This window comes from Haliotis rufescens, unplaced genomic scaffold (assembly GCF_023055435.1).
Source record: "Haliotis rufescens isolate VD_foot unplaced genomic scaffold, xgHalRufe1.0.p SCAF_19, whole genome shotgun sequence".
Taxonomy (NCBI): Eukaryota; Metazoa; Mollusca; class Gastropoda; order Lepetellida; family Haliotidae; genus Haliotis; species Haliotis rufescens.
This window is the reverse complement of record NW_025963879.1, coordinates 25,502,048-25,520,061: the sequence shown is the minus strand read 5'-3', so window position 1 is coordinate 25,520,061 and position 18,014 is coordinate 25,502,048. Positions and strand designations below refer to the sequence as shown.

Here is an 18,014-nt window from a genome sequence, read left to right as displayed (position 1 = left end):
GGGAGGAAACCCGAAGTGATGCAGGGCTCAGACATTTACCACTTCGGTGAAACCCACGAGCACGTGTATGGTGCTGACAAACCTAGAAACATAATCGGGGCGAACTGGGATTCGAGCCCACAATCATAGGTTTCTGGCGTGCCCAAGGGACGCAACTCTGCACAGCGAATCGCGGCGCCTTAGACGACTGGGCCACCCGTGCCCCCCACAGCGCATGTACGTCGCTATATCAGTGCAATAATCTTGAACGCGACGTAAAACTCCATTACACCGTACCTGCGACCGTCCCATGTGTTGCCCTGTTATTGCGTTGTTGTTGTGTTTGAAAGTGGGAGGTGCTTTATATTATCCTTGTCATTTTCAGTCCTGAATTTGACGGTCATTTGTAATGGACAAACTAGTCTAGCTAGTGAAGGGTAAACAATATGCTGTCATGTATTCTGTGTCTAGTCCATCAGAGCAGGTGACCAGTGATCAAACGCGCTTCAATTTTCAATGTAGAGTAATGTCCCTTAACTATGCCAGGATCCGACTATCCGAAAAACGTTGTTAATAGTGGTTGATCTGCCAGCAACATGAGTGGGTAATGTGTGGATCATGAGTGGGTCATGGGTGGATCATGGTAGTTGCCTGCAGGTGGGTTCAGCTCTTGGCATAACTACTGAGAAGTCATAAGCATATCATAAAACATACATATCAATCACACTGAATGCCAAATGTATCAAGAATGAGCTCACAATCAATCAAGAGGCAGGTGAAATAATATGGGTGTCATGTCAGAGGTTCTATGCCTCGTAAACAAGCTGCCCAGGCCTCTGTTCCTCAAAGCAATCTTGGCGCTAACGGGATCGTAAGTCCCATACGTTAACATAGGCTTACGATCACCGTAGCGCTAAGATCGCGTTGAGGAACGAGGCCCTGGCCTCTGTACCAGCTGACTGGAAGACGATGCGGGTTACTTGCATCGTGACCAGCTGGTTTGGCCACTCTTTTTATATTTTATGTTTCACGGATGTATTCCTGCTTTCCCAAACAAGTTCAGTCGAAATACAAATAAATATAAATAGCTCTTTAAATCATTTATTTATGTATATGAAAGTCGTTCTGCCGTGGAGTTAAAACTGCCCGTGGCCTCTTCAATCACTGATGGTGATGTAGACATGGCATGTATATATACAATTTTGGGGTATAAGAGGGACTATAATAGTAAAGGGGGGGGGGGGGGGGGTTCATTTCTTTCTTTTCCAGCTGCTTTTCAGTTATGGTGGCGGGCCTGTGAAACGAAATAGATAAAAATATATGTGGCCTCATGTTTCATGAAACATGGTTGACATTCCAATTGTAAATACATGTGTCAGTTTCGAGAATGAGCAGAGAACATACCAGCAATTCTTGCTGGAATTGTTTTAAGTATCGATGTCGCTGTAATATTTATTCTGAAATGCTTGTACAATTGAATATGCTTGGTTTGAAGATGTGGGAGATACTTTTGTATCAATGCTTCATGATCAAATAAATAGGTTGCTTTATGAGTTGGTCCTTACGCCTAATCACTTCAGCCAAGTGGCGGCCAATCACCCAGTCCTGGAGGCAATTATGTTGTTGAGAGAACTACACGATCACTTGTGATGCCTGAAGATTATATCTTGTTTGTGTCTACGTTTAACCGCCGTCATTTAGGTGGAATATTGTTGATTGCGGCGTTAAACAACAAACATGGATTATAGGGGAATAGTCTTGAGCCCACTAGTGGATACGCACATGGATAGTATGTATCTGGCACTGAGAGTTATGGAAGCGATGACATTCTCCTGTTACATCATGGAATCTTGTGCTTTCTTTTGTGTTTTTCGCTGCACTCGGCAATGTTCGCCGCACTCGGCAATGTTCGCTGCACTCGGCAATGTTCGCGACAGCCAGACAAACCATTATTTGAATTTGTAACGTTTTGTTTGTTGGTTTGTTTGTTGTTTAAGGCCGCACTCTGCAATATTCCACCTATATGACGCCGACTTGTAAATAATTCAGACCAGGCAATCCAATGATTGATATTATGAGTAACGATAGGGGTACGCGGGTGACATGCAATCAACAAAGTCGCTGAGCCTGACCACCTGAAGAGGTTGTCAGAATAGTTACAACGTGACAGGTAGAGCCATGAAGACGACCTCAGTTCTGCAAGGCCTGTCACGTCAGCAACACCAGAAATGATCCGGAGAATCCACGATATGGTGATGACCGACCGGCGAATGAACGTTATATTGCAGGATCATTAGGCATTTCCCAGGATCGAGTACACTCCATTATTACAGAGACTTTTGCAATGAAGAGAGTACCAAAGCTTCTGACATCTGATAAAAAAATGCATCAGGCACAAGACACGTGATAATCTGGCTCTGTTTGAAGCTGATCCAGAAAGGTTCCTGCAACGATTTGTGACTATGGCTGGCTACCTGGGTTCGCCACTTTTAAACAACAATAATAAATAGTAAAAGCATTTGACATCACCACCACCAAAGGAGGCAAAGACTGTCCCTACAACATGAAGGGTAATGGCCTCTGTGTTCTAGGATGCAAAGGGTGCCATCATGGTAAACTATCTTCCGATGGCCTGCAAATACACAGAGCATATTATGCTGCTCTTTTGTTGCTACGAAACGTGGGAAGCTGATAAAAGGTGAGCTCACTCTCATCAGGACAATGCGCCAGTGCACGTTTCAGTCTAAGCCATGCCAACAATCCACGAGTGTGGCTTTCAACTCCTTCAGCACCCACCTTTTTGTCCTGATCAAGCTCCGTCAGACTGTCATCTCTTCCCAAACCCATTTCGACTCAAACGGTAACGTCATTGCAGCAGTGGACAGCCAAGTGGACGGACTGATACGAAACTGGGATAAATACCCCCCTCCCCCAACATCGTTGCCAAAAGTCTATCAACGTTGAAGGGGGTTAATTTGAAAAATAAATACTTTAATGTCTTTGGGTCACGTCTTTCTATGAGAGCCCGTTACTCGCCTCTTACCACAAGATCAATCGCCTTTTAAGGCAAGCATGGGTTGCTGAAGACCTATTCTACCCCGGGTCTTCGGGGGTCATGAAGGCCACAGTGATTGAGTTTGTTGGGTAACCACCTATTAGCTATATTACCATGTTATTTACCAGCTATAACCAGGACGTGTGGACAGTCAAGTCAGCACCAGATAAACCTGTGATGGATATTATGAGCAATAACACGAGACACATGAAACAAGTCACATACCCCACCACCACATCCATGCATACCCTACATTAAGCCTTGGAATCCTCACAGAATGTGGCTTTGGTTGGTTGGTTGGTTGTTTTACGCCGCACTCAGCAATATTCCAGCTATATGACAGCTGTCTGTAAATAATCGGGTCTGGACCAGACAATCCTGTGATTAATATCATGAGCATCGATCAACGCAATTGGGATCGATGACATGCATCAACCAAGTCAGGGAGCCTGACCACCGATCCCGTTAGTCGCCTTTTACGACAAGCATAGTCGCCTTTTATGGCAAGCATGGGTTGCTGAAGACCTATTCTACACCCTGGATCTTCACGGGTCGAATGTGGCTTTGAATAATATGTCAGTAGTGGGTTTGACCTTAATGCAGAGGAAATTTACACAGGTAATTGAGGTTACCCACACTGTTGAAACCAACCACATCCTCATGGACCAAGGATTATCAAGAAATCCGAGCCAAGATCATAGGATCCTGGAACAGAATCTTGCAGAAGAGTTCTAGACTTAAGGTAGGGAGCCTTTGACAGCATGAGGTAAGCTTATCACACCCGGGTTTGTCTCTACAGCCAAATTACTGTGTTAATTACTATGAAGTACGGGACTAAGAGCTGACACTGCATCTCCTTTCAATGATTGTGAAGATCCAGGTAAGAATAGGTCTTCCCAATGTATCCCAATTATTATTATCTTGATTACTTACAGACCACCCTCATATAGCTGGAATATTGCTGAGTTCCGTCTTAAACAACAAACAAATTCAATGGTGGTCCAACATTTGCTGAAAGGAGGGTGGTCCGATCCCTGGCTGCCTCCTCACACAATGATCGGTCGGTTCGGAGTCTGTATACTGTGCTAGTGTTATATCCATGTTGCATGGTATCTCAGTTGGCTAGCGCTGAAAAACGGACATAAGTCTGTACTTATACAAGCAGTCAAACTCGCATATGCACGTTATTAAAAAAGTGCACCAAACTTGAACGTGACGTTGAACCCCATTTCATCTGATCTGAAAGGAAGGATAAGACTTGGTAATATCACATCAGGGAACAACACCACCAATGTTTGGGATCGAACCCAGGCCTCTGCTGAACACTGCAACCACTGTGCTACGCCATGACACATTTGAGAAACACAACAACCACAGCAGTATCTTTGTTGTTCTTTTATCACATGATATGTTACATAGTATAGTGGAATGGCTGATTTACAGACAGTGCATCAATAAACAATATAACAATAAGTACAAGTGGCACCGACGACAGCATGCACAGTGCACATCCACATTACAACACGTCGTGCATACTTCCATCAACAAGCTCAACTCAACAAGCAGTATCACAGCAGTTCCATTCAAAATGCCAATTAATATAGTGCCAGTTCAGGTAACCATAGCAACAGGAATGTAAACTTTCAAATGTTAATCAAAAATAAATAATTTGTTTTGAAATTTTGGCATCAACAATATGATATCGTGTCTTTCAATAATTGGTCAACCTTGGAAGAAATATTCAATCATCTCACACTGGCCAAGCTGGGTAAAAAAAAGCAAAGTATACAAAAATATAATTCGTCCAAATACAGTTGGAAGATAACCTGTGACAATGTAGTAAATAGTATTTGTAACAAAGGTAAGATGTAACTGAGACAAGTACAGTCACAACCAGAATGGCGAGGCCAGCCTTCCACAGAGAAATAGCAAGACGACTTACAGCCACACTGCAGGAGAACACAAAAGAAGCTGATGATAGGGGTCGCGGCAGTGGCAAATCCAGAAGGGTGGTTACTTTTCTAAATTTGAACTTGGGATGACTCTTCTTACCAGGCCACATTTTTTTAATTTTATGTTTCATGGATATATTCCAGCTTTTCCACATAAAATAAATAAAATTAAAAATAAAGAAATAAAAATAAAATTAAAAATAAATAGTTATGTCAATTTTTACTTCTGCCATGGAGTTAAATTGCAGTTTGCTTCTTGAATCACTGACAGTGATGTAGACATGGAATTTATCTATAACATTTTATATTATATAAGGGTCTATATTACTAACTAGAAACAATAAAAATAAATATTTTTATGTTTAATTTATTTCAATGCCAGCTGCTTTTCAGTAGTGGCGGCAGGTCCGTGAAACGAAAAATAAAAAAGTGTAGCCCAAAAGTTCCAAAGTTTGAATGCTTGCCTTCAGTTTCAGGAATTTTTAAGGAGCATTTTTTCTTTATGTTAGAGAACCTGGACCGTGATTCGGGTCTGTTAACCAGGCAGGACAACCCTATCATCTGTGTTTAAGTAGAGTGTTGTGTAGGTACCTTGCAATTGGTTTGCAGAATGGCACCTAGGAATGTAGGGTTAAATGCAAAAATCAGTTTCATAAATTACAACTGAAGAATTAATTAAAAGAAACTGTTGAAAGTATCACACTAATAACATTACTTTTGGCAGAATATACAGCATTATTTGTTAAACCTTTTCAGCAATTAGTAGAAAGCTGAGTGTGATGGTTTAGGTTTTAACTGTTTATACAGTTTTGATATGCTTTCCATTGTCATGACAAAGCAGCATCCATTGACGATGTGATGCCTTGGACCACCCTGAGCATCTCCACCATGTCATAGTGACATACTGTCAAGCAAGCCACTGAATCTCACCTCCAAGTTGAATTTTGTCTACTCTAGTGGCAATCAATAGAATGTAGGGACCTATTCTAACCCTGGTCCCACTGATCCTTAAATCAACATGTGTCAGTAGAGTGTTGGGGGCCTATTCTAACCCTGATCCTTAAATCAACAAGTGTCAATAGAGAGTAGGGACCTATTCTAACCCTGTTCCCACTGATCCTTAAATCAACATGTGTCAATAGAGAGTAGGGACCTCTTCTAACCCTGTTCCCACTGATCCTTTATCAACATGTGTCAATAGAGAGTAGGGACCTCTTCTAACCCTGTTCCCACTGATCCTTAAATCAACATATGTCAACAGAGAAAAGGGACCTATTCTAACCCTGGTCCCACTGATCCTTAAATCAACATGCGTCAATAGAGTGTTTGGGACCTATTCTAACCCTGGTCCCACTGATCCTTAAATCAACATGTGTCAATAGAGAGTGGGACCTCTTCTAACCCTGATCCTTAAATCAACATGTGTCAATAGAGAGTAGGGACCTCTTCTAACCCTGGTCCCACTGATCCTTAAATCAACATATGTCAATAGAGAGTAGGGACCTCTTCTAACCCTGTTCCCACTGATCCTTAAATCAACATATGTCAACAGAGAAAAGGGACCTATTCTAACCCTGGTCCCACTGATCCTTAAATCAACATGCGTCAATAGAGTGTTTGGGACCTATTCTAACCCTGGTCCCACTGATCCTTAAATCAACATGTGTCAATAGAGAGTGGGACCTCTTCTAACCCTGATTCTTAAATCAACATGTGTCAATAGAGAGTAGGGACCTATTCTAACCCTGTTCCCACTGATCCTTAAATCAACATGTGTCAATAGAGAGTAGGGACCTATTCTAACCCTGTTCCCACTGATCCTTAAATCAACATGTGTCAATAGAGAGTAGGGACCTATTCTAACCCTGTTCCCACTGATCCTTTATCAACATGTGTCAATAGAGAGTAGGGACCTCTTCTAACCCTGGTCCCACTGATCCTTAAATCAACATGCGTCAATAGAGTGTTGGGGACCTATTCTAACCCTGGTCCCACTGATCCTTAAATCAACATGTGTCAATAGAGAGTGGGACCTATTCTAACCCTGGTCCCACTGATCCTTAAATCAACATGTGTCAATAGAGAGTGGGACCTCTTCTAACCCTGATCCTTAAATCAACATGTGTCAATAGAGAGTAGGGACCTATTCTAACCCTGGTCCCACTGATCCTTAAATCAACATATGTCAATAGAGAGTAGGGACCTCTTCTAACCCTGTTCCCACTGATCCTTAAATCAACATATGTCAACAGAGAAAAGGGACCTATTCTAACCCTGGTCCCACTGATCCTTAAATCAACATGCGTCAATAGAGTGTTTGGGACCTATTCTAACCCTGGTCCCACTGATCCTTAAATCAACATGTGTCAATAGAGAGTGGGACCTCTTCTAACCCTGATCCTTAAATCAACATGTGTCAATAGAGAGTAGGGACCTCTTCTAACCCTGGTCCCACTGATCCTTAAATCAACATATGTCAATAGAGAGTAGGGACCTCTTCTAACCCTGTTCCCACTGATCCTTAAATCAACATATGTCAACAGAGAAAAGGGACCTATTCTAACCCTGGTCCCACTGATCCTTAAATCAACATGCGTCAATAGAGTGTTTGGGACCTATTCTAACCCTGGTCCCACTGATCCTTAAATCAACATGTGTCAATAGAGAGTAGGGACCTCTTCTAACCCTGTTCCCACTGATCCTTAAATCAACATATGTCAACAGAGAAAAGGGACCTATTCTAACCCTGGTCCCACTGATCCTTAAATCAACATGCGTCAATAGAGTGTTTGGGACCTATTCTAACCCTGGTCCCACTGATCCTTAAATCAACATGTGTCAATAGAGAGTGGGACCTCTTCTAACCCTGATCCTTAAATCAACATGTGTCAATAGAGAGTAGGGACCTATTCTAACCCTGTTCCCACTGATCCTTAAATCAACATGTGTCAATAGAGAGTAGGGACCTATTCTAACCCTGTTCCCACTGATCCTTAAATCAACATGTGTCAATAGAGAGTAGGGACCTATTCTAACCCTGATCCCACTGATCCTTAAATCAACATGTGTCAATAGAGTGTTGGGGACCTATTCTAACCCTGGTCCCACTGATCCTTAAATCAACATGTGTCAATAGGGAGTAGGGACCTATTCTAACCCTGATCCTCACTCAAGTCAACAAGTTTTATGCAAATATCACAAATGGTTTTGAGTTCCAACCTTGCTGTCTTGTTGCAATGAAGATAAAAACAAAAGAATTCAAACCTTGAAAGCCAATAGGCACCACCCGTCTTGGTCAAACTGTGTGAATGAGCTATCCTAAACTGTTTCTGAGTGATGACCTTGAACCAAAACCCGATGGCGAACACAGCTAATAAATGCTTCATCATACAGATGCTTCATCACACAGATTCTATCTGTAAAGGGTATCAAAATAATTTTTTTTGTGAAAAAGCATCCGAGGTATTTGGAATGAAATGGTTGAAAGACAATGACATTATCGTGTAACTGAAGGCCGGACAGGTTTTAGAAACCTGGAACAGGCTCCTCTATAAATAGTATTTACATGTGACACAGTCGGGCCACATCTACTGCATAGCACTCACCACTGGGACTAACGATATATGTAAATTAACAATATATGTACACATATTCACAATTGAGCCACATCAACACAAACACTTCATAACAAATATGCATCACACATAAGTCAGCAACCATTCCATAAACAGTGAAATATCCAGTATTTCCTCTAGACAAATGCAATATTTACAAAACAAACGTCATGACAACATTAGGCAACAAAAAAGTCTCTTGTTTCATGGTATTTATCTGAGTGAACTTGAAGTGATTTTTTGGGACGTACACCAATCCAGCTGTTCCCCAGATACACTGATTTTGGCCCCAAAATTCAGATACATACGTCAACAAAATGTTTTACACAAAATACACAATTTCAAAAAAAATAATTATTTCCTCAAATTGTTAAGTAAGCAGAGAAAGGAATGGAGGAATAGGGAAAGAAACAAGTTTAGAGTTACCTCCCTTCCATTATCACCGAGGATCTGTCACGATTCTTCCAAGATTGTTGCACATTTTCAACAGGCTTTAATTAGAATATCAAAAATAGTTTATTTATATCAAAAGCTACAGAGAATAAATTTACTGAAACTAACAGCTTTTCATATGGTTTTTTGAGCCTGCGCAATAGTAAACCAAATTTTAAAATCTGTCTGGCCTCAAGTGTCTTAACCTAAACATTCACTTTTGGAACAGAGGCCAACTTTGTTATTAATTACTTCTGTATGGATATGCCCTCCCAAATTATCATAATACATGATATTTACCATACAGAAACATACAAGGCTAATAATTTCTTAATCATGTGATGACATTCTTAAAATAATTCAGATTTGAAGTTTCTATCCTTTTCAGTAACTTCAGAAACCAGAAGCCTGAGTGAATTGCCCCATTTATGACACAGGGCTAAAGGACTTACCAGCACGTTTGTTTACATCAGTACCTACCCATCAGGGCATCACTATCTTTGAAAGTAGACACAATTTATGGATAGCAACTTCTTAAATTACTATAAAGCCGACGTTTCGGTATAGATTCTTAAACCGTTGTCAAGCAGGACTGAATGAGTGAGTGAGTGAGTTGGGTTTAACGCGGCTTTTAACAATATTCCAGTCATATCATGGCGTGTCAGCTTAATGTGGGAGGAAAGCCCGAAGTGATGCAGGTCTCAGACGTTTACCACTTCGGTGAAACACACAAGCATGGGTATGGTGCTGACAAACCTAGAAACATAATCGGGGTGAACCAGGATTCGAACCCACAATCAGAGGTTTCTGGCATGTTCAAGGGACGCAACTCTGCACGAATCGCGGCCTTAGACGACTTGGCAACCCGTGCCCCCAGGACTGAATGAAGAGCATGGTACAGAATATATACAGTAGGTGGAGGAATCACAGTAACAACAATTGCATACATGTGTGGCATAACTACTGTTAATCCTCCACCTACTATATATATTCTGTACCACGTTCTTCACTCAGTCCTGCTTGAAAACGGTATAAGGATCCATACCAAAATGTCGCCTTAGTAATTAAAGAAGTTGTTTTCTATAAATTGTGTCTACTTTGTCATCCGTCAACTTCTAAGTAATGCCTATCAAACAATTCAGATGATGAACAGAGCTTTTGGATCTTGATACAATGATTATCAGATAAGTTTATAACATTGATAACACTATCGATTATATGATAACGATGTTATCTTCCCACTGCATCTGCTCACTTATTTAATTAATGAAAAAAAACCTCTGAGGTAGTTAAACTTTGGAGAGGGAGGAACCCTTGGATGAGAAATTGGTTTTAAAACCATTTATGAGAGCGTATGATGTTTACTTGTATTCTCATTTTGACCCCTGACATCTTGGGGATGACCTCCCCTGCTACTGAATGGTGGATAATCTGCCGTTGCCATGCTTGGAAAAGGCGGGGGTGGGTGTGTGGGTGGGTGGGTGGGTGGTTTGGGGGGGGGGGGAAGAGAGAGAGAGAGAGAGTAGGAGGGGGAAGGAGGAGGAGGAGGAGAGAGAGAGAGGAGATTCTGTGATTTGAAAATGATGTGTGCAGCCCCTTAGAAACAAAAGACTTTTTTCTTGGTCAGGAAACAACACATCTGAGACATATGTACCTCTTAAGGCCTGTTCAGAAGTAACATGGAAGACAAAAATATTGATATATTTGCAGGGTTCATACAGATCCGGAGAGGATGTGTCTTTCATGAACAACATGAACAACATGAAAAACATCCTTCAAAAACAAGGCAATACACTGCCAGAAAACAGGAAGTTGACAATTGGTTGGTATGCCCTTCTCACCTTTGTCACACACATAGGTAACAGAAACTGCAGCACTGTTCAAGGACTGGAGATTAATTAACTCATTTTCAAGCACAGTAAATGCAAAACCAAAAAATGTGCACTTTTCATCAAAGACTTATTTTTCAATCACTTTTGAAATCTGTATGAACTCTGTGATCATTTCATGTAATGAGCCGACTATTAACCCTGTCAGTGTCACCAAACATAAACCCTTTCTATTTCACAGTATATTAACCCTTTCAGTTTCACAATATATTAACCTTGTCAGTGTCACGGTATATTAACCCTTTCAGTTTCACAATATATTAACCTTGTCAGTGTCACAGTATATTAACCCTTTCAGTTTCACAATATATTAACCTTGTCAGTGTCACAGTATATTAACCCTTTCAGTTTCACAATATATTAACCTTGTCAGTGTCACAGTATATTAACCCTTTCAGTTTCACAATATATTAACCTTGTGTCACAGTATATTGACCCTTTCAGTTTCCCAATATATTAACCTTGTGTCACAGTATATTAACCCTTTCAGTTTCACAATATATTAACCTTGTGTCACAGTATATTAACCCTTTCAGTTTCACAATATATTAACCTTGTGTCACAGTATATTGACCCTGTCAGTTTCACAATATATTAACCTTGTCAGTGTCACAGTATATTAACCCTTTCAGTGTCATAGAATATTAACCCAGTCACTGTCACAGAATATTAACCCTCCCATGTTGGATAAACAATGGCAGACCTAACCTATGTCCCAGGATCAAATTGGCCCATTTCATTTCCAGGAATCAGCTTGCTAAATCACAGTGTTGAAGGAATTTGTTTCCATGAAATTCAATTCCTTCTTCTAAACACATATCTCATAGTGGCTTTGCTTTCAACACAGTAGTTTTTGATGAAATGGAAGAGTTCCACAGAACACAAAATAGCAGGACTACAAAATCCAATCCTTGCTGCTCCATGCACTATGCATAATCGATACCATTCGATAAATAGATTGTAGAAGCTCTATTATCAGGAAACAACTCACTCGAAGACACGCTTAAAGACATTTTGCATTAAGAGCATGTAATTTGCAGGCACCACTTGTTGCCATGTCTTTGGTCGCCATCTTGGATTAGTGTGACAGTAGTCTTGCATCGTGCCTCCTCTCCTGGACCACGCGTCTCCTGGACCAAACGGCTCCTGGTCCACACGGTTCCTGGTCCACACGGCTCCTGGACCACACGGCTCCTGGTCCACACGGCTCCTGGTCCACACGGTTCCTGGTCCACATGGCTCCTGGACCACACGGCTCCTGGTCCAAGGATCTGGCAGAATCTCTGATCATCATTAAGTCAGTGCTAATAGACCTTGTACAGATAGATCAAGAGGTCTAGCTTTCCCTTGCTTGCACTAAAAAAATGTCAAGCTGATTTCAGCATCCACAAGACATCATGTGACCTGGGAAATCATGGCAACTTTCACACACCGTAACACACACGCAAACTTTCGTTGAACCTCAAATGTCATGCTTATTTCCAACAACCTTAAAGTGTCACGCTAAGATCATTTGGCTTTCAGAATGTCATGCTCAGTTCAATGGACCCCGGATGTCATGCTAACAGGGATGAGTGCAGTCTCTGACTTTAGCAACAAGTCTGACGCCCGAGTCCAGTAAAACGTCTTTCGGTCAAGAAACCGTTGCTGTTTTAGGTCCATACATTAAACCAAGGTTTACTGAAAATGATGCCACGTGAAAAGTTCCGGGAAGTAGACTCAAAGCTTTTAGCACAGAATGAGTGTCAAGCCAAGTTCCACTAACCGTAACTTCCTTGAAACAAAAATGTCATGTTTATGTCCCTGGACTGTGAAATGTTGTGCGTGACTTTCAAGGAGGTTTCAACACCCTGCTGGTATCCTTGGCCATTGTTTAGGAAGCTGGAATGACAGGTCACATTGATTCCCTTAACTCTGAACACAATCCACCTACATGTGAACCTGTGCCACTTATGCCATAATCATGGTAATGAACTGAAATGCTTTCACTAACTGCACAGCAGAAATCTTTCACTGTTCACAGTAACCCCACAATTCTAATGTCTGAGTGCATGTGCACCGAGTCCGGTCATGAAAACGTATCACAATGATGCCACACACAGTATTTGAATACTCGTCGTCCAAGACACTTTTTAAACAGTTTGCCTACTGATATGTCTGTAACATCTTGTTATCATCATGTTCACAAACTGATAAGACAAAATGTGCACAGTGACTCCTTCACAGGATAGTCCGCCATCATTACATGAAAGTACATATCTCACTCGTACCCTACACACGTCTTCATCATCGTCTTGACATGATATTGCGGAGTTGTTAAGGCTGAGACACCAGTGAGTGAGTGAGTGAGCTGGATACAACAAATGTGTCCATGTTGTCCTAGTGTAACCTCAGGCTTGCTGTAGAAGAGATGACATTTAGCTTGCACTGAAATATCTAATATTTACTTTTGATTAATTCCCACTGTTGAAACTACAAGTTATCGGACTGAGATCATGATATGGTAAATGTAAGCAAGGATTATATCCTACCTATATTTTATCCCGGGGGACGTTTTACTCTAGAGTACAGTATCCTACCTTAGTGCCACACTGGTATGGGTTCAAATTCACTCGGGAGAATCATCCTGACACTGGAAAATTTCATCCCCGGGATACTCTAGAGTATAGTATCCTACCTTAGTGTTACACTGGTATGGGTTCAAATTCACTCGGGAGAATAATCCTGACACTGGAGAATTTCATCCCCGGGATAAAAAACAGGGTAGGATAATATTCACTCTTACATAAACGCTCCCTTGGAGGTGATACCATCAGACTGGCAGATAGTCTGGCCGAGCTCCTTGAATATTTCAACATCAGACTGACAGAATTCCTTGACAGATGGACATTCTAGCAGATTTCTATGAATGCCTTGAACATGATGTGATTGTTTGGCAGAGATTCTAGGACTACACCAGTTGAACAGCTAGACTGGCAGATATCCTTGGCTGTTGAAACATCAGATAGACAGCCAACCTCAGAGAGGTCCTTGGACACATACATATCAGACTGACAGGCGCTTCATTTCAACAAGAGACTGAAGAAGGTCTGGCTGGCCTCCTTGAATGTTAACGTCAAACTGACGTGATGGTTTGACAGAGCTCCTTGGACGTGTCACTGAAATAATCACTGCTGTTGTCCTTCTCGCCTCGCTCACTACAAGTCACTGATGGTAGGTGGCGCTGAAAAGAATTAGTTCTCAGAAGAGGGGAGTCAATGTTTGCTGTCAGCGATATGGTCTCGCGATGAAGTGCTTGTGGAGTCCCTACACTGTTTCGTCTCAGTTTTTTCTCCGCTGCTGATAAATATGTCCGTGTGTTTCGAAGAGGAGTGAACTTGAAGCCTTGGCTTGCGTGAGTTTTGCGAAGGGGAGATAACTTCTCTTGTGAAGTTGCGGAGCGTCTATGTAGGAAGGATACTGGTGTTGAATGGGTGATGGAGTTTTGAACCGACGGCATCGCCATCTCTAGTGAGTTGGTGTCCTCCATAACGACACTTCTCATTGGTGCATCTAAACATGGAACTAGGAATTCTGGGTTATCTTCAAGATGGCTGATGAGCAGGGTGATGTCTGGTCGAGACTTAGGCTGGTATGACATACACTCATAGATGTATAAAGTCCTGGAAATAGAAAAGTTTCTTAATCAAAACAAAAACAAAAATGTCATAAACAAAATTCATAACCCTCCCACTAACAAAAATAACTTAAATAGTTTTCCTTAAAATATCTACCAATAATATCAGAGCCTCATGTGACAACTAGTGTTTCAAAATTTATAAGCCATTTGATATGAACAACGGTATTTTGTAGAAATTAGGAATAAAATCTGCAGAGAAAACTTGTAACCTGGAAATCCTCAGCAAAAGTGAACATACTTTGAGTGATATCAGGTAATACAAGATGAGTGAGGGAGTGAGTATGGTTTACGCCGCTTTTAGCATTATTCCAGCAATATCATGACGCGGGACACCAGAAATGGGCTTCACACATTGTAACCATGTAGGGAATCGAACCCGGGTCTTCGGTGTGATGAGAGAACGCTTTAACCACTAGGCTACCCCACCGCCCCTAATACAAGATGAAGTGAGATTTATTGCTGTACACCACATCAGCAATACTGCAGCAATTCACAGCAATTGATTCAAGAAGAATGCTGCTATAATAACACCATTGTATTGACAAACATTCTGTTGGTTTGTTGTTTGACAACACACTCAGCAAGATTCAAGCAATACGATGACAGAATTTAAATACATGTCATTAAGTCTCCCCCAGACAATCCACTGATTGACATCATGAACATTAGGGATATGATGACATGCATCAACCCTGTCAGCGAGCCTGACCACCTGATCCCGTTTGTCACCTCCTAACACAAGCAGGGCTTGCTGAAGACCATTTCCAACCCGGATGTTTACAGGGGTACCAAGATTCTGCCAGATCGTTGAGGTTTTATAATCTTACAAACAACAAATGCACTTTATGAAGCTTCAAACTGTAACTGCATGTTATTTGATAGAATCAAAATAATAATATTGTAGAAATTGTAAATTTTACAATAAATTGTATATTATAAAACTATCCTTGTCCTTGGAGCAAAGGCCCCGACAATCACAGCATCTTGATCATCAGGACAAGCACTGGAGTAATTATGGCTGCAATTTTTACAGGCCACTCGCTTTCATGTTCTGTTCCCATCCTTTTCTTCAATTAGTGCTGTAGATGTTATTACGAATGAGGAGGGAGCTCACGCAAAACAAATAAAAAAATAGATTCCCTAAAACTCAATACACGTCTCCACAGGGTGACGATGAAAAAGAGAATGATGTGGTAGGGGTAGTCAGGTGATCAGGTTGCGTGAGGTCACAACGCATGGGATTACAGTGCATGACAGTGCATTTGTTGGGCTGGTTACCATGGTGATGCTGGTATGTGTTCGGGCGAAATGTTTTTAGAAGCTGGAAACTTTGTTCAAGCGCGTTTTCACATAAGCATCGAAAGAAGAAGGAAGAAATGCATAGTGTGAGATAGGATAAGTTTAAAAATAATTGGTTTATATAAAACAGGGATATGGCAGTAAATACTTACAGATCTTTGGGGCATTTGTCTGGGATGGCAAGTCTGTTGCCAACCTTGACATAGTCCAGCACCTGGCTGTTGGAATATCCTTGATATGGGAAGCTGCCGAACGTGACAATCTCATACATGAGCACACCGAAACTCCACACATCCGACTTGGATGTGAAGATACCGTCTACTAAACTCTCTGGAGACATCCAGCGAACTGGAAGCATACCTGTCGACATGGAAACAACATGTAGGTGCATGCTTACTGATGACAGTTGTTGTTTACTGTGTTCTTTGTTTGTTTGTCTGTTTGTTGTTCAACATCGCACTCAGCACTATTCCAGCTATATGATATAGGCCTGTAAATAATCACGTCTGGACCAGACAATCCAGTGACTGATATCATGAGCATCGATCCATGCCGATCCTGTAAGTCGCCTCTTACAACAAGCATAGTAAACAAGTTTGTATGATTACTGCTACAGTTTGTTTGCTTGTTTATTGTACAATGCCAAACTGTATGATGGCAGCCTGTAATATTCGAGTTGCGGACAGACAATACAGTGATTAATCTTATGCACAATATCCCACAAAGTTCGGGTACAGTGACACTCATTCAGCAAAGTCCCTGGGCCAGACCACACCATTTAGTCATCTTGTACGAGTGTTGGTGACAGAACATGTTATAAATCACAGACTTATGACATACATAGCTCTTAAATCACGCAGCAGAATTTTGACATGGGTGCAGTTGTACAAAGCGATATTAGCGCTAAGGTGATCGTAACTCCCATTCCTTAACTTAGTCTTACGACAGCCATAGCGCTAAGGTGATCATAACTCCATTCCTTAACATAAACTTACGACAGCCACAGCGCTAAAGTGATCGTAACTCCAATTCCTTAACATAAACTTACGACAGCCATAGCGCTAAGGTGATCGTAACTCCTATTCCTTAACATAGACTTACGACAGCCATAGCGCTAAGGTGATCGTAACTCCCATTCCTTAACATAGACTTACAAACAGCCATAGCGCTAAGGTGATCGTAACTCCCATTCCTTAACATAGACTTACGACAGCCATAGCGCTAAGGTGATCGTAACTCCCATTCCTTAACATAGACTTACGACAGCCATAGCGCTAAGGTGATCGTAACTCCCATTCCTTAACATAGACTTCGACAGCCATAGCGCTAAGGTGATCGTAACTCCCATTCCTTAACATAGACTTACGACAGCCATAGTGCTAAGGTGATCGTAACTCCCATTCCTTAACATAGACTTCGACAGCCATAGCGCTAAGGTGATCGTAACTCCCATTCCTTAACATAGACTTACAAACAGCCATAGCGCTAAGGTGATCGTAACTCCCATTCCTTAACATAAACTTATGACAGCCACAGCGCTAAAGTGATCGTAACTCCAATTCCTTAACATAAACTTACGACAGCCATAGCGCTAAGGTGATCGTAACTCCTATTCCTTAACATAGACTAACGACAGCCATAGCGCTAAGGTGATCGTAACTCCCATTCCTTAACATAAACTTATGACAGCCACAGCGCTAAGGTGATCGTAACTCCCATTCCTTAACATAGACTTACAAACAGCCATAGCGCTAAGGTGATCGTAACTCCTATTCCTTAACATAGACTTACGACAGCCATAGCGCTAAGGTGATCGTAACTCCCATTCCTTAACATAGACTAACGACAGCCATAGCGCTAAGGTGATCGTAACTCCCATTCCTTAACATAGAATTACGACAGCCATAGCGCTAAGGTGATCGTAACTCCCATTCCTTAACATAGACTTACGACAGCCATAGCGCTAAGGTGATCGTAACTCCCATTCCTTAACATAGACTAACGACAGCCATAGCGCTAAGGTGATCGTAACTCCAATTCCTTAACATAGACTTACGACAGCCATAGCGCTAAGGTGATCGTGACTCCCATTACTTAACATAGACTTACGACAGC

The 18,014-nt window shown here is 41.5% G+C and overlaps 2 protein-coding genes and 1 long non-coding RNA gene across 4 annotated transcripts in view; all 3 read right to left on the bottom strand.

The window, feature by feature from the left end:
• Positions 1 to 4,414: 4,414 nt before the first annotated feature.
• LOC124143271 lies at positions 4,415 to 10,424 on the bottom strand. Its single transcript, XM_048398722.1, has 9 exons — positions 10,398 to 10,424; positions 7,859 to 8,073; positions 7,602 to 7,687; positions 7,392 to 7,540; positions 7,096 to 7,220; positions 6,692 to 6,866; positions 6,396 to 6,460; positions 6,178 to 6,224; positions 4,415 to 6,118 (listed from the first exon to the last, which is right to left on the bottom strand). The coding sequence occupies exons 1-9, from the start codon at positions 10,422 to 10,424 to the stop codon at positions 6,000 to 6,002; spliced, it is 1,008 nt and encodes a 335-aa protein (XP_048254679.1). The 3' UTR covers positions 4,415 to 5,999.
• Positions 10,425 to 11,146: 722 nt separating this feature from the next.
• Positions 11,147 to 13,571, bottom strand: LOC125381675. The gene is made up of 2 exons (XR_007221972.1): positions 11,521 to 13,571; positions 11,147 to 11,474 (listed from the first exon to the last, which is right to left on the bottom strand). It is a non-coding gene; the product is annotated as an uncharacterized LOC125381675 (long non-coding RNA).
• A 39-nt stretch (positions 13,572 to 13,610) lies between these two features.
• Positions 13,611 to 18,014, bottom strand: part of LOC124143272 (guanylate cyclase D-like) — a 62,430-nt gene continuing 58,026 nt past the window's right edge. For both annotated transcript variants that reach the window (XM_046512185.2, XM_046512184.2), the window contains exons 18-19: positions 16,052 to 16,259; positions 13,611 to 14,583 (exon numbers count right to left, since the gene is read on the bottom strand). In XM_046512185.2, coding sequence (XP_046368141.2) covers positions 14,037 to 14,583; positions 16,052 to 16,259 — 755 coding nt within the window. In that variant the 3' untranslated portion in view covers positions 13,611 to 14,036. The remainder of the gene's footprint in view (positions 14,584 to 16,051; positions 16,260 to 18,014) is intronic.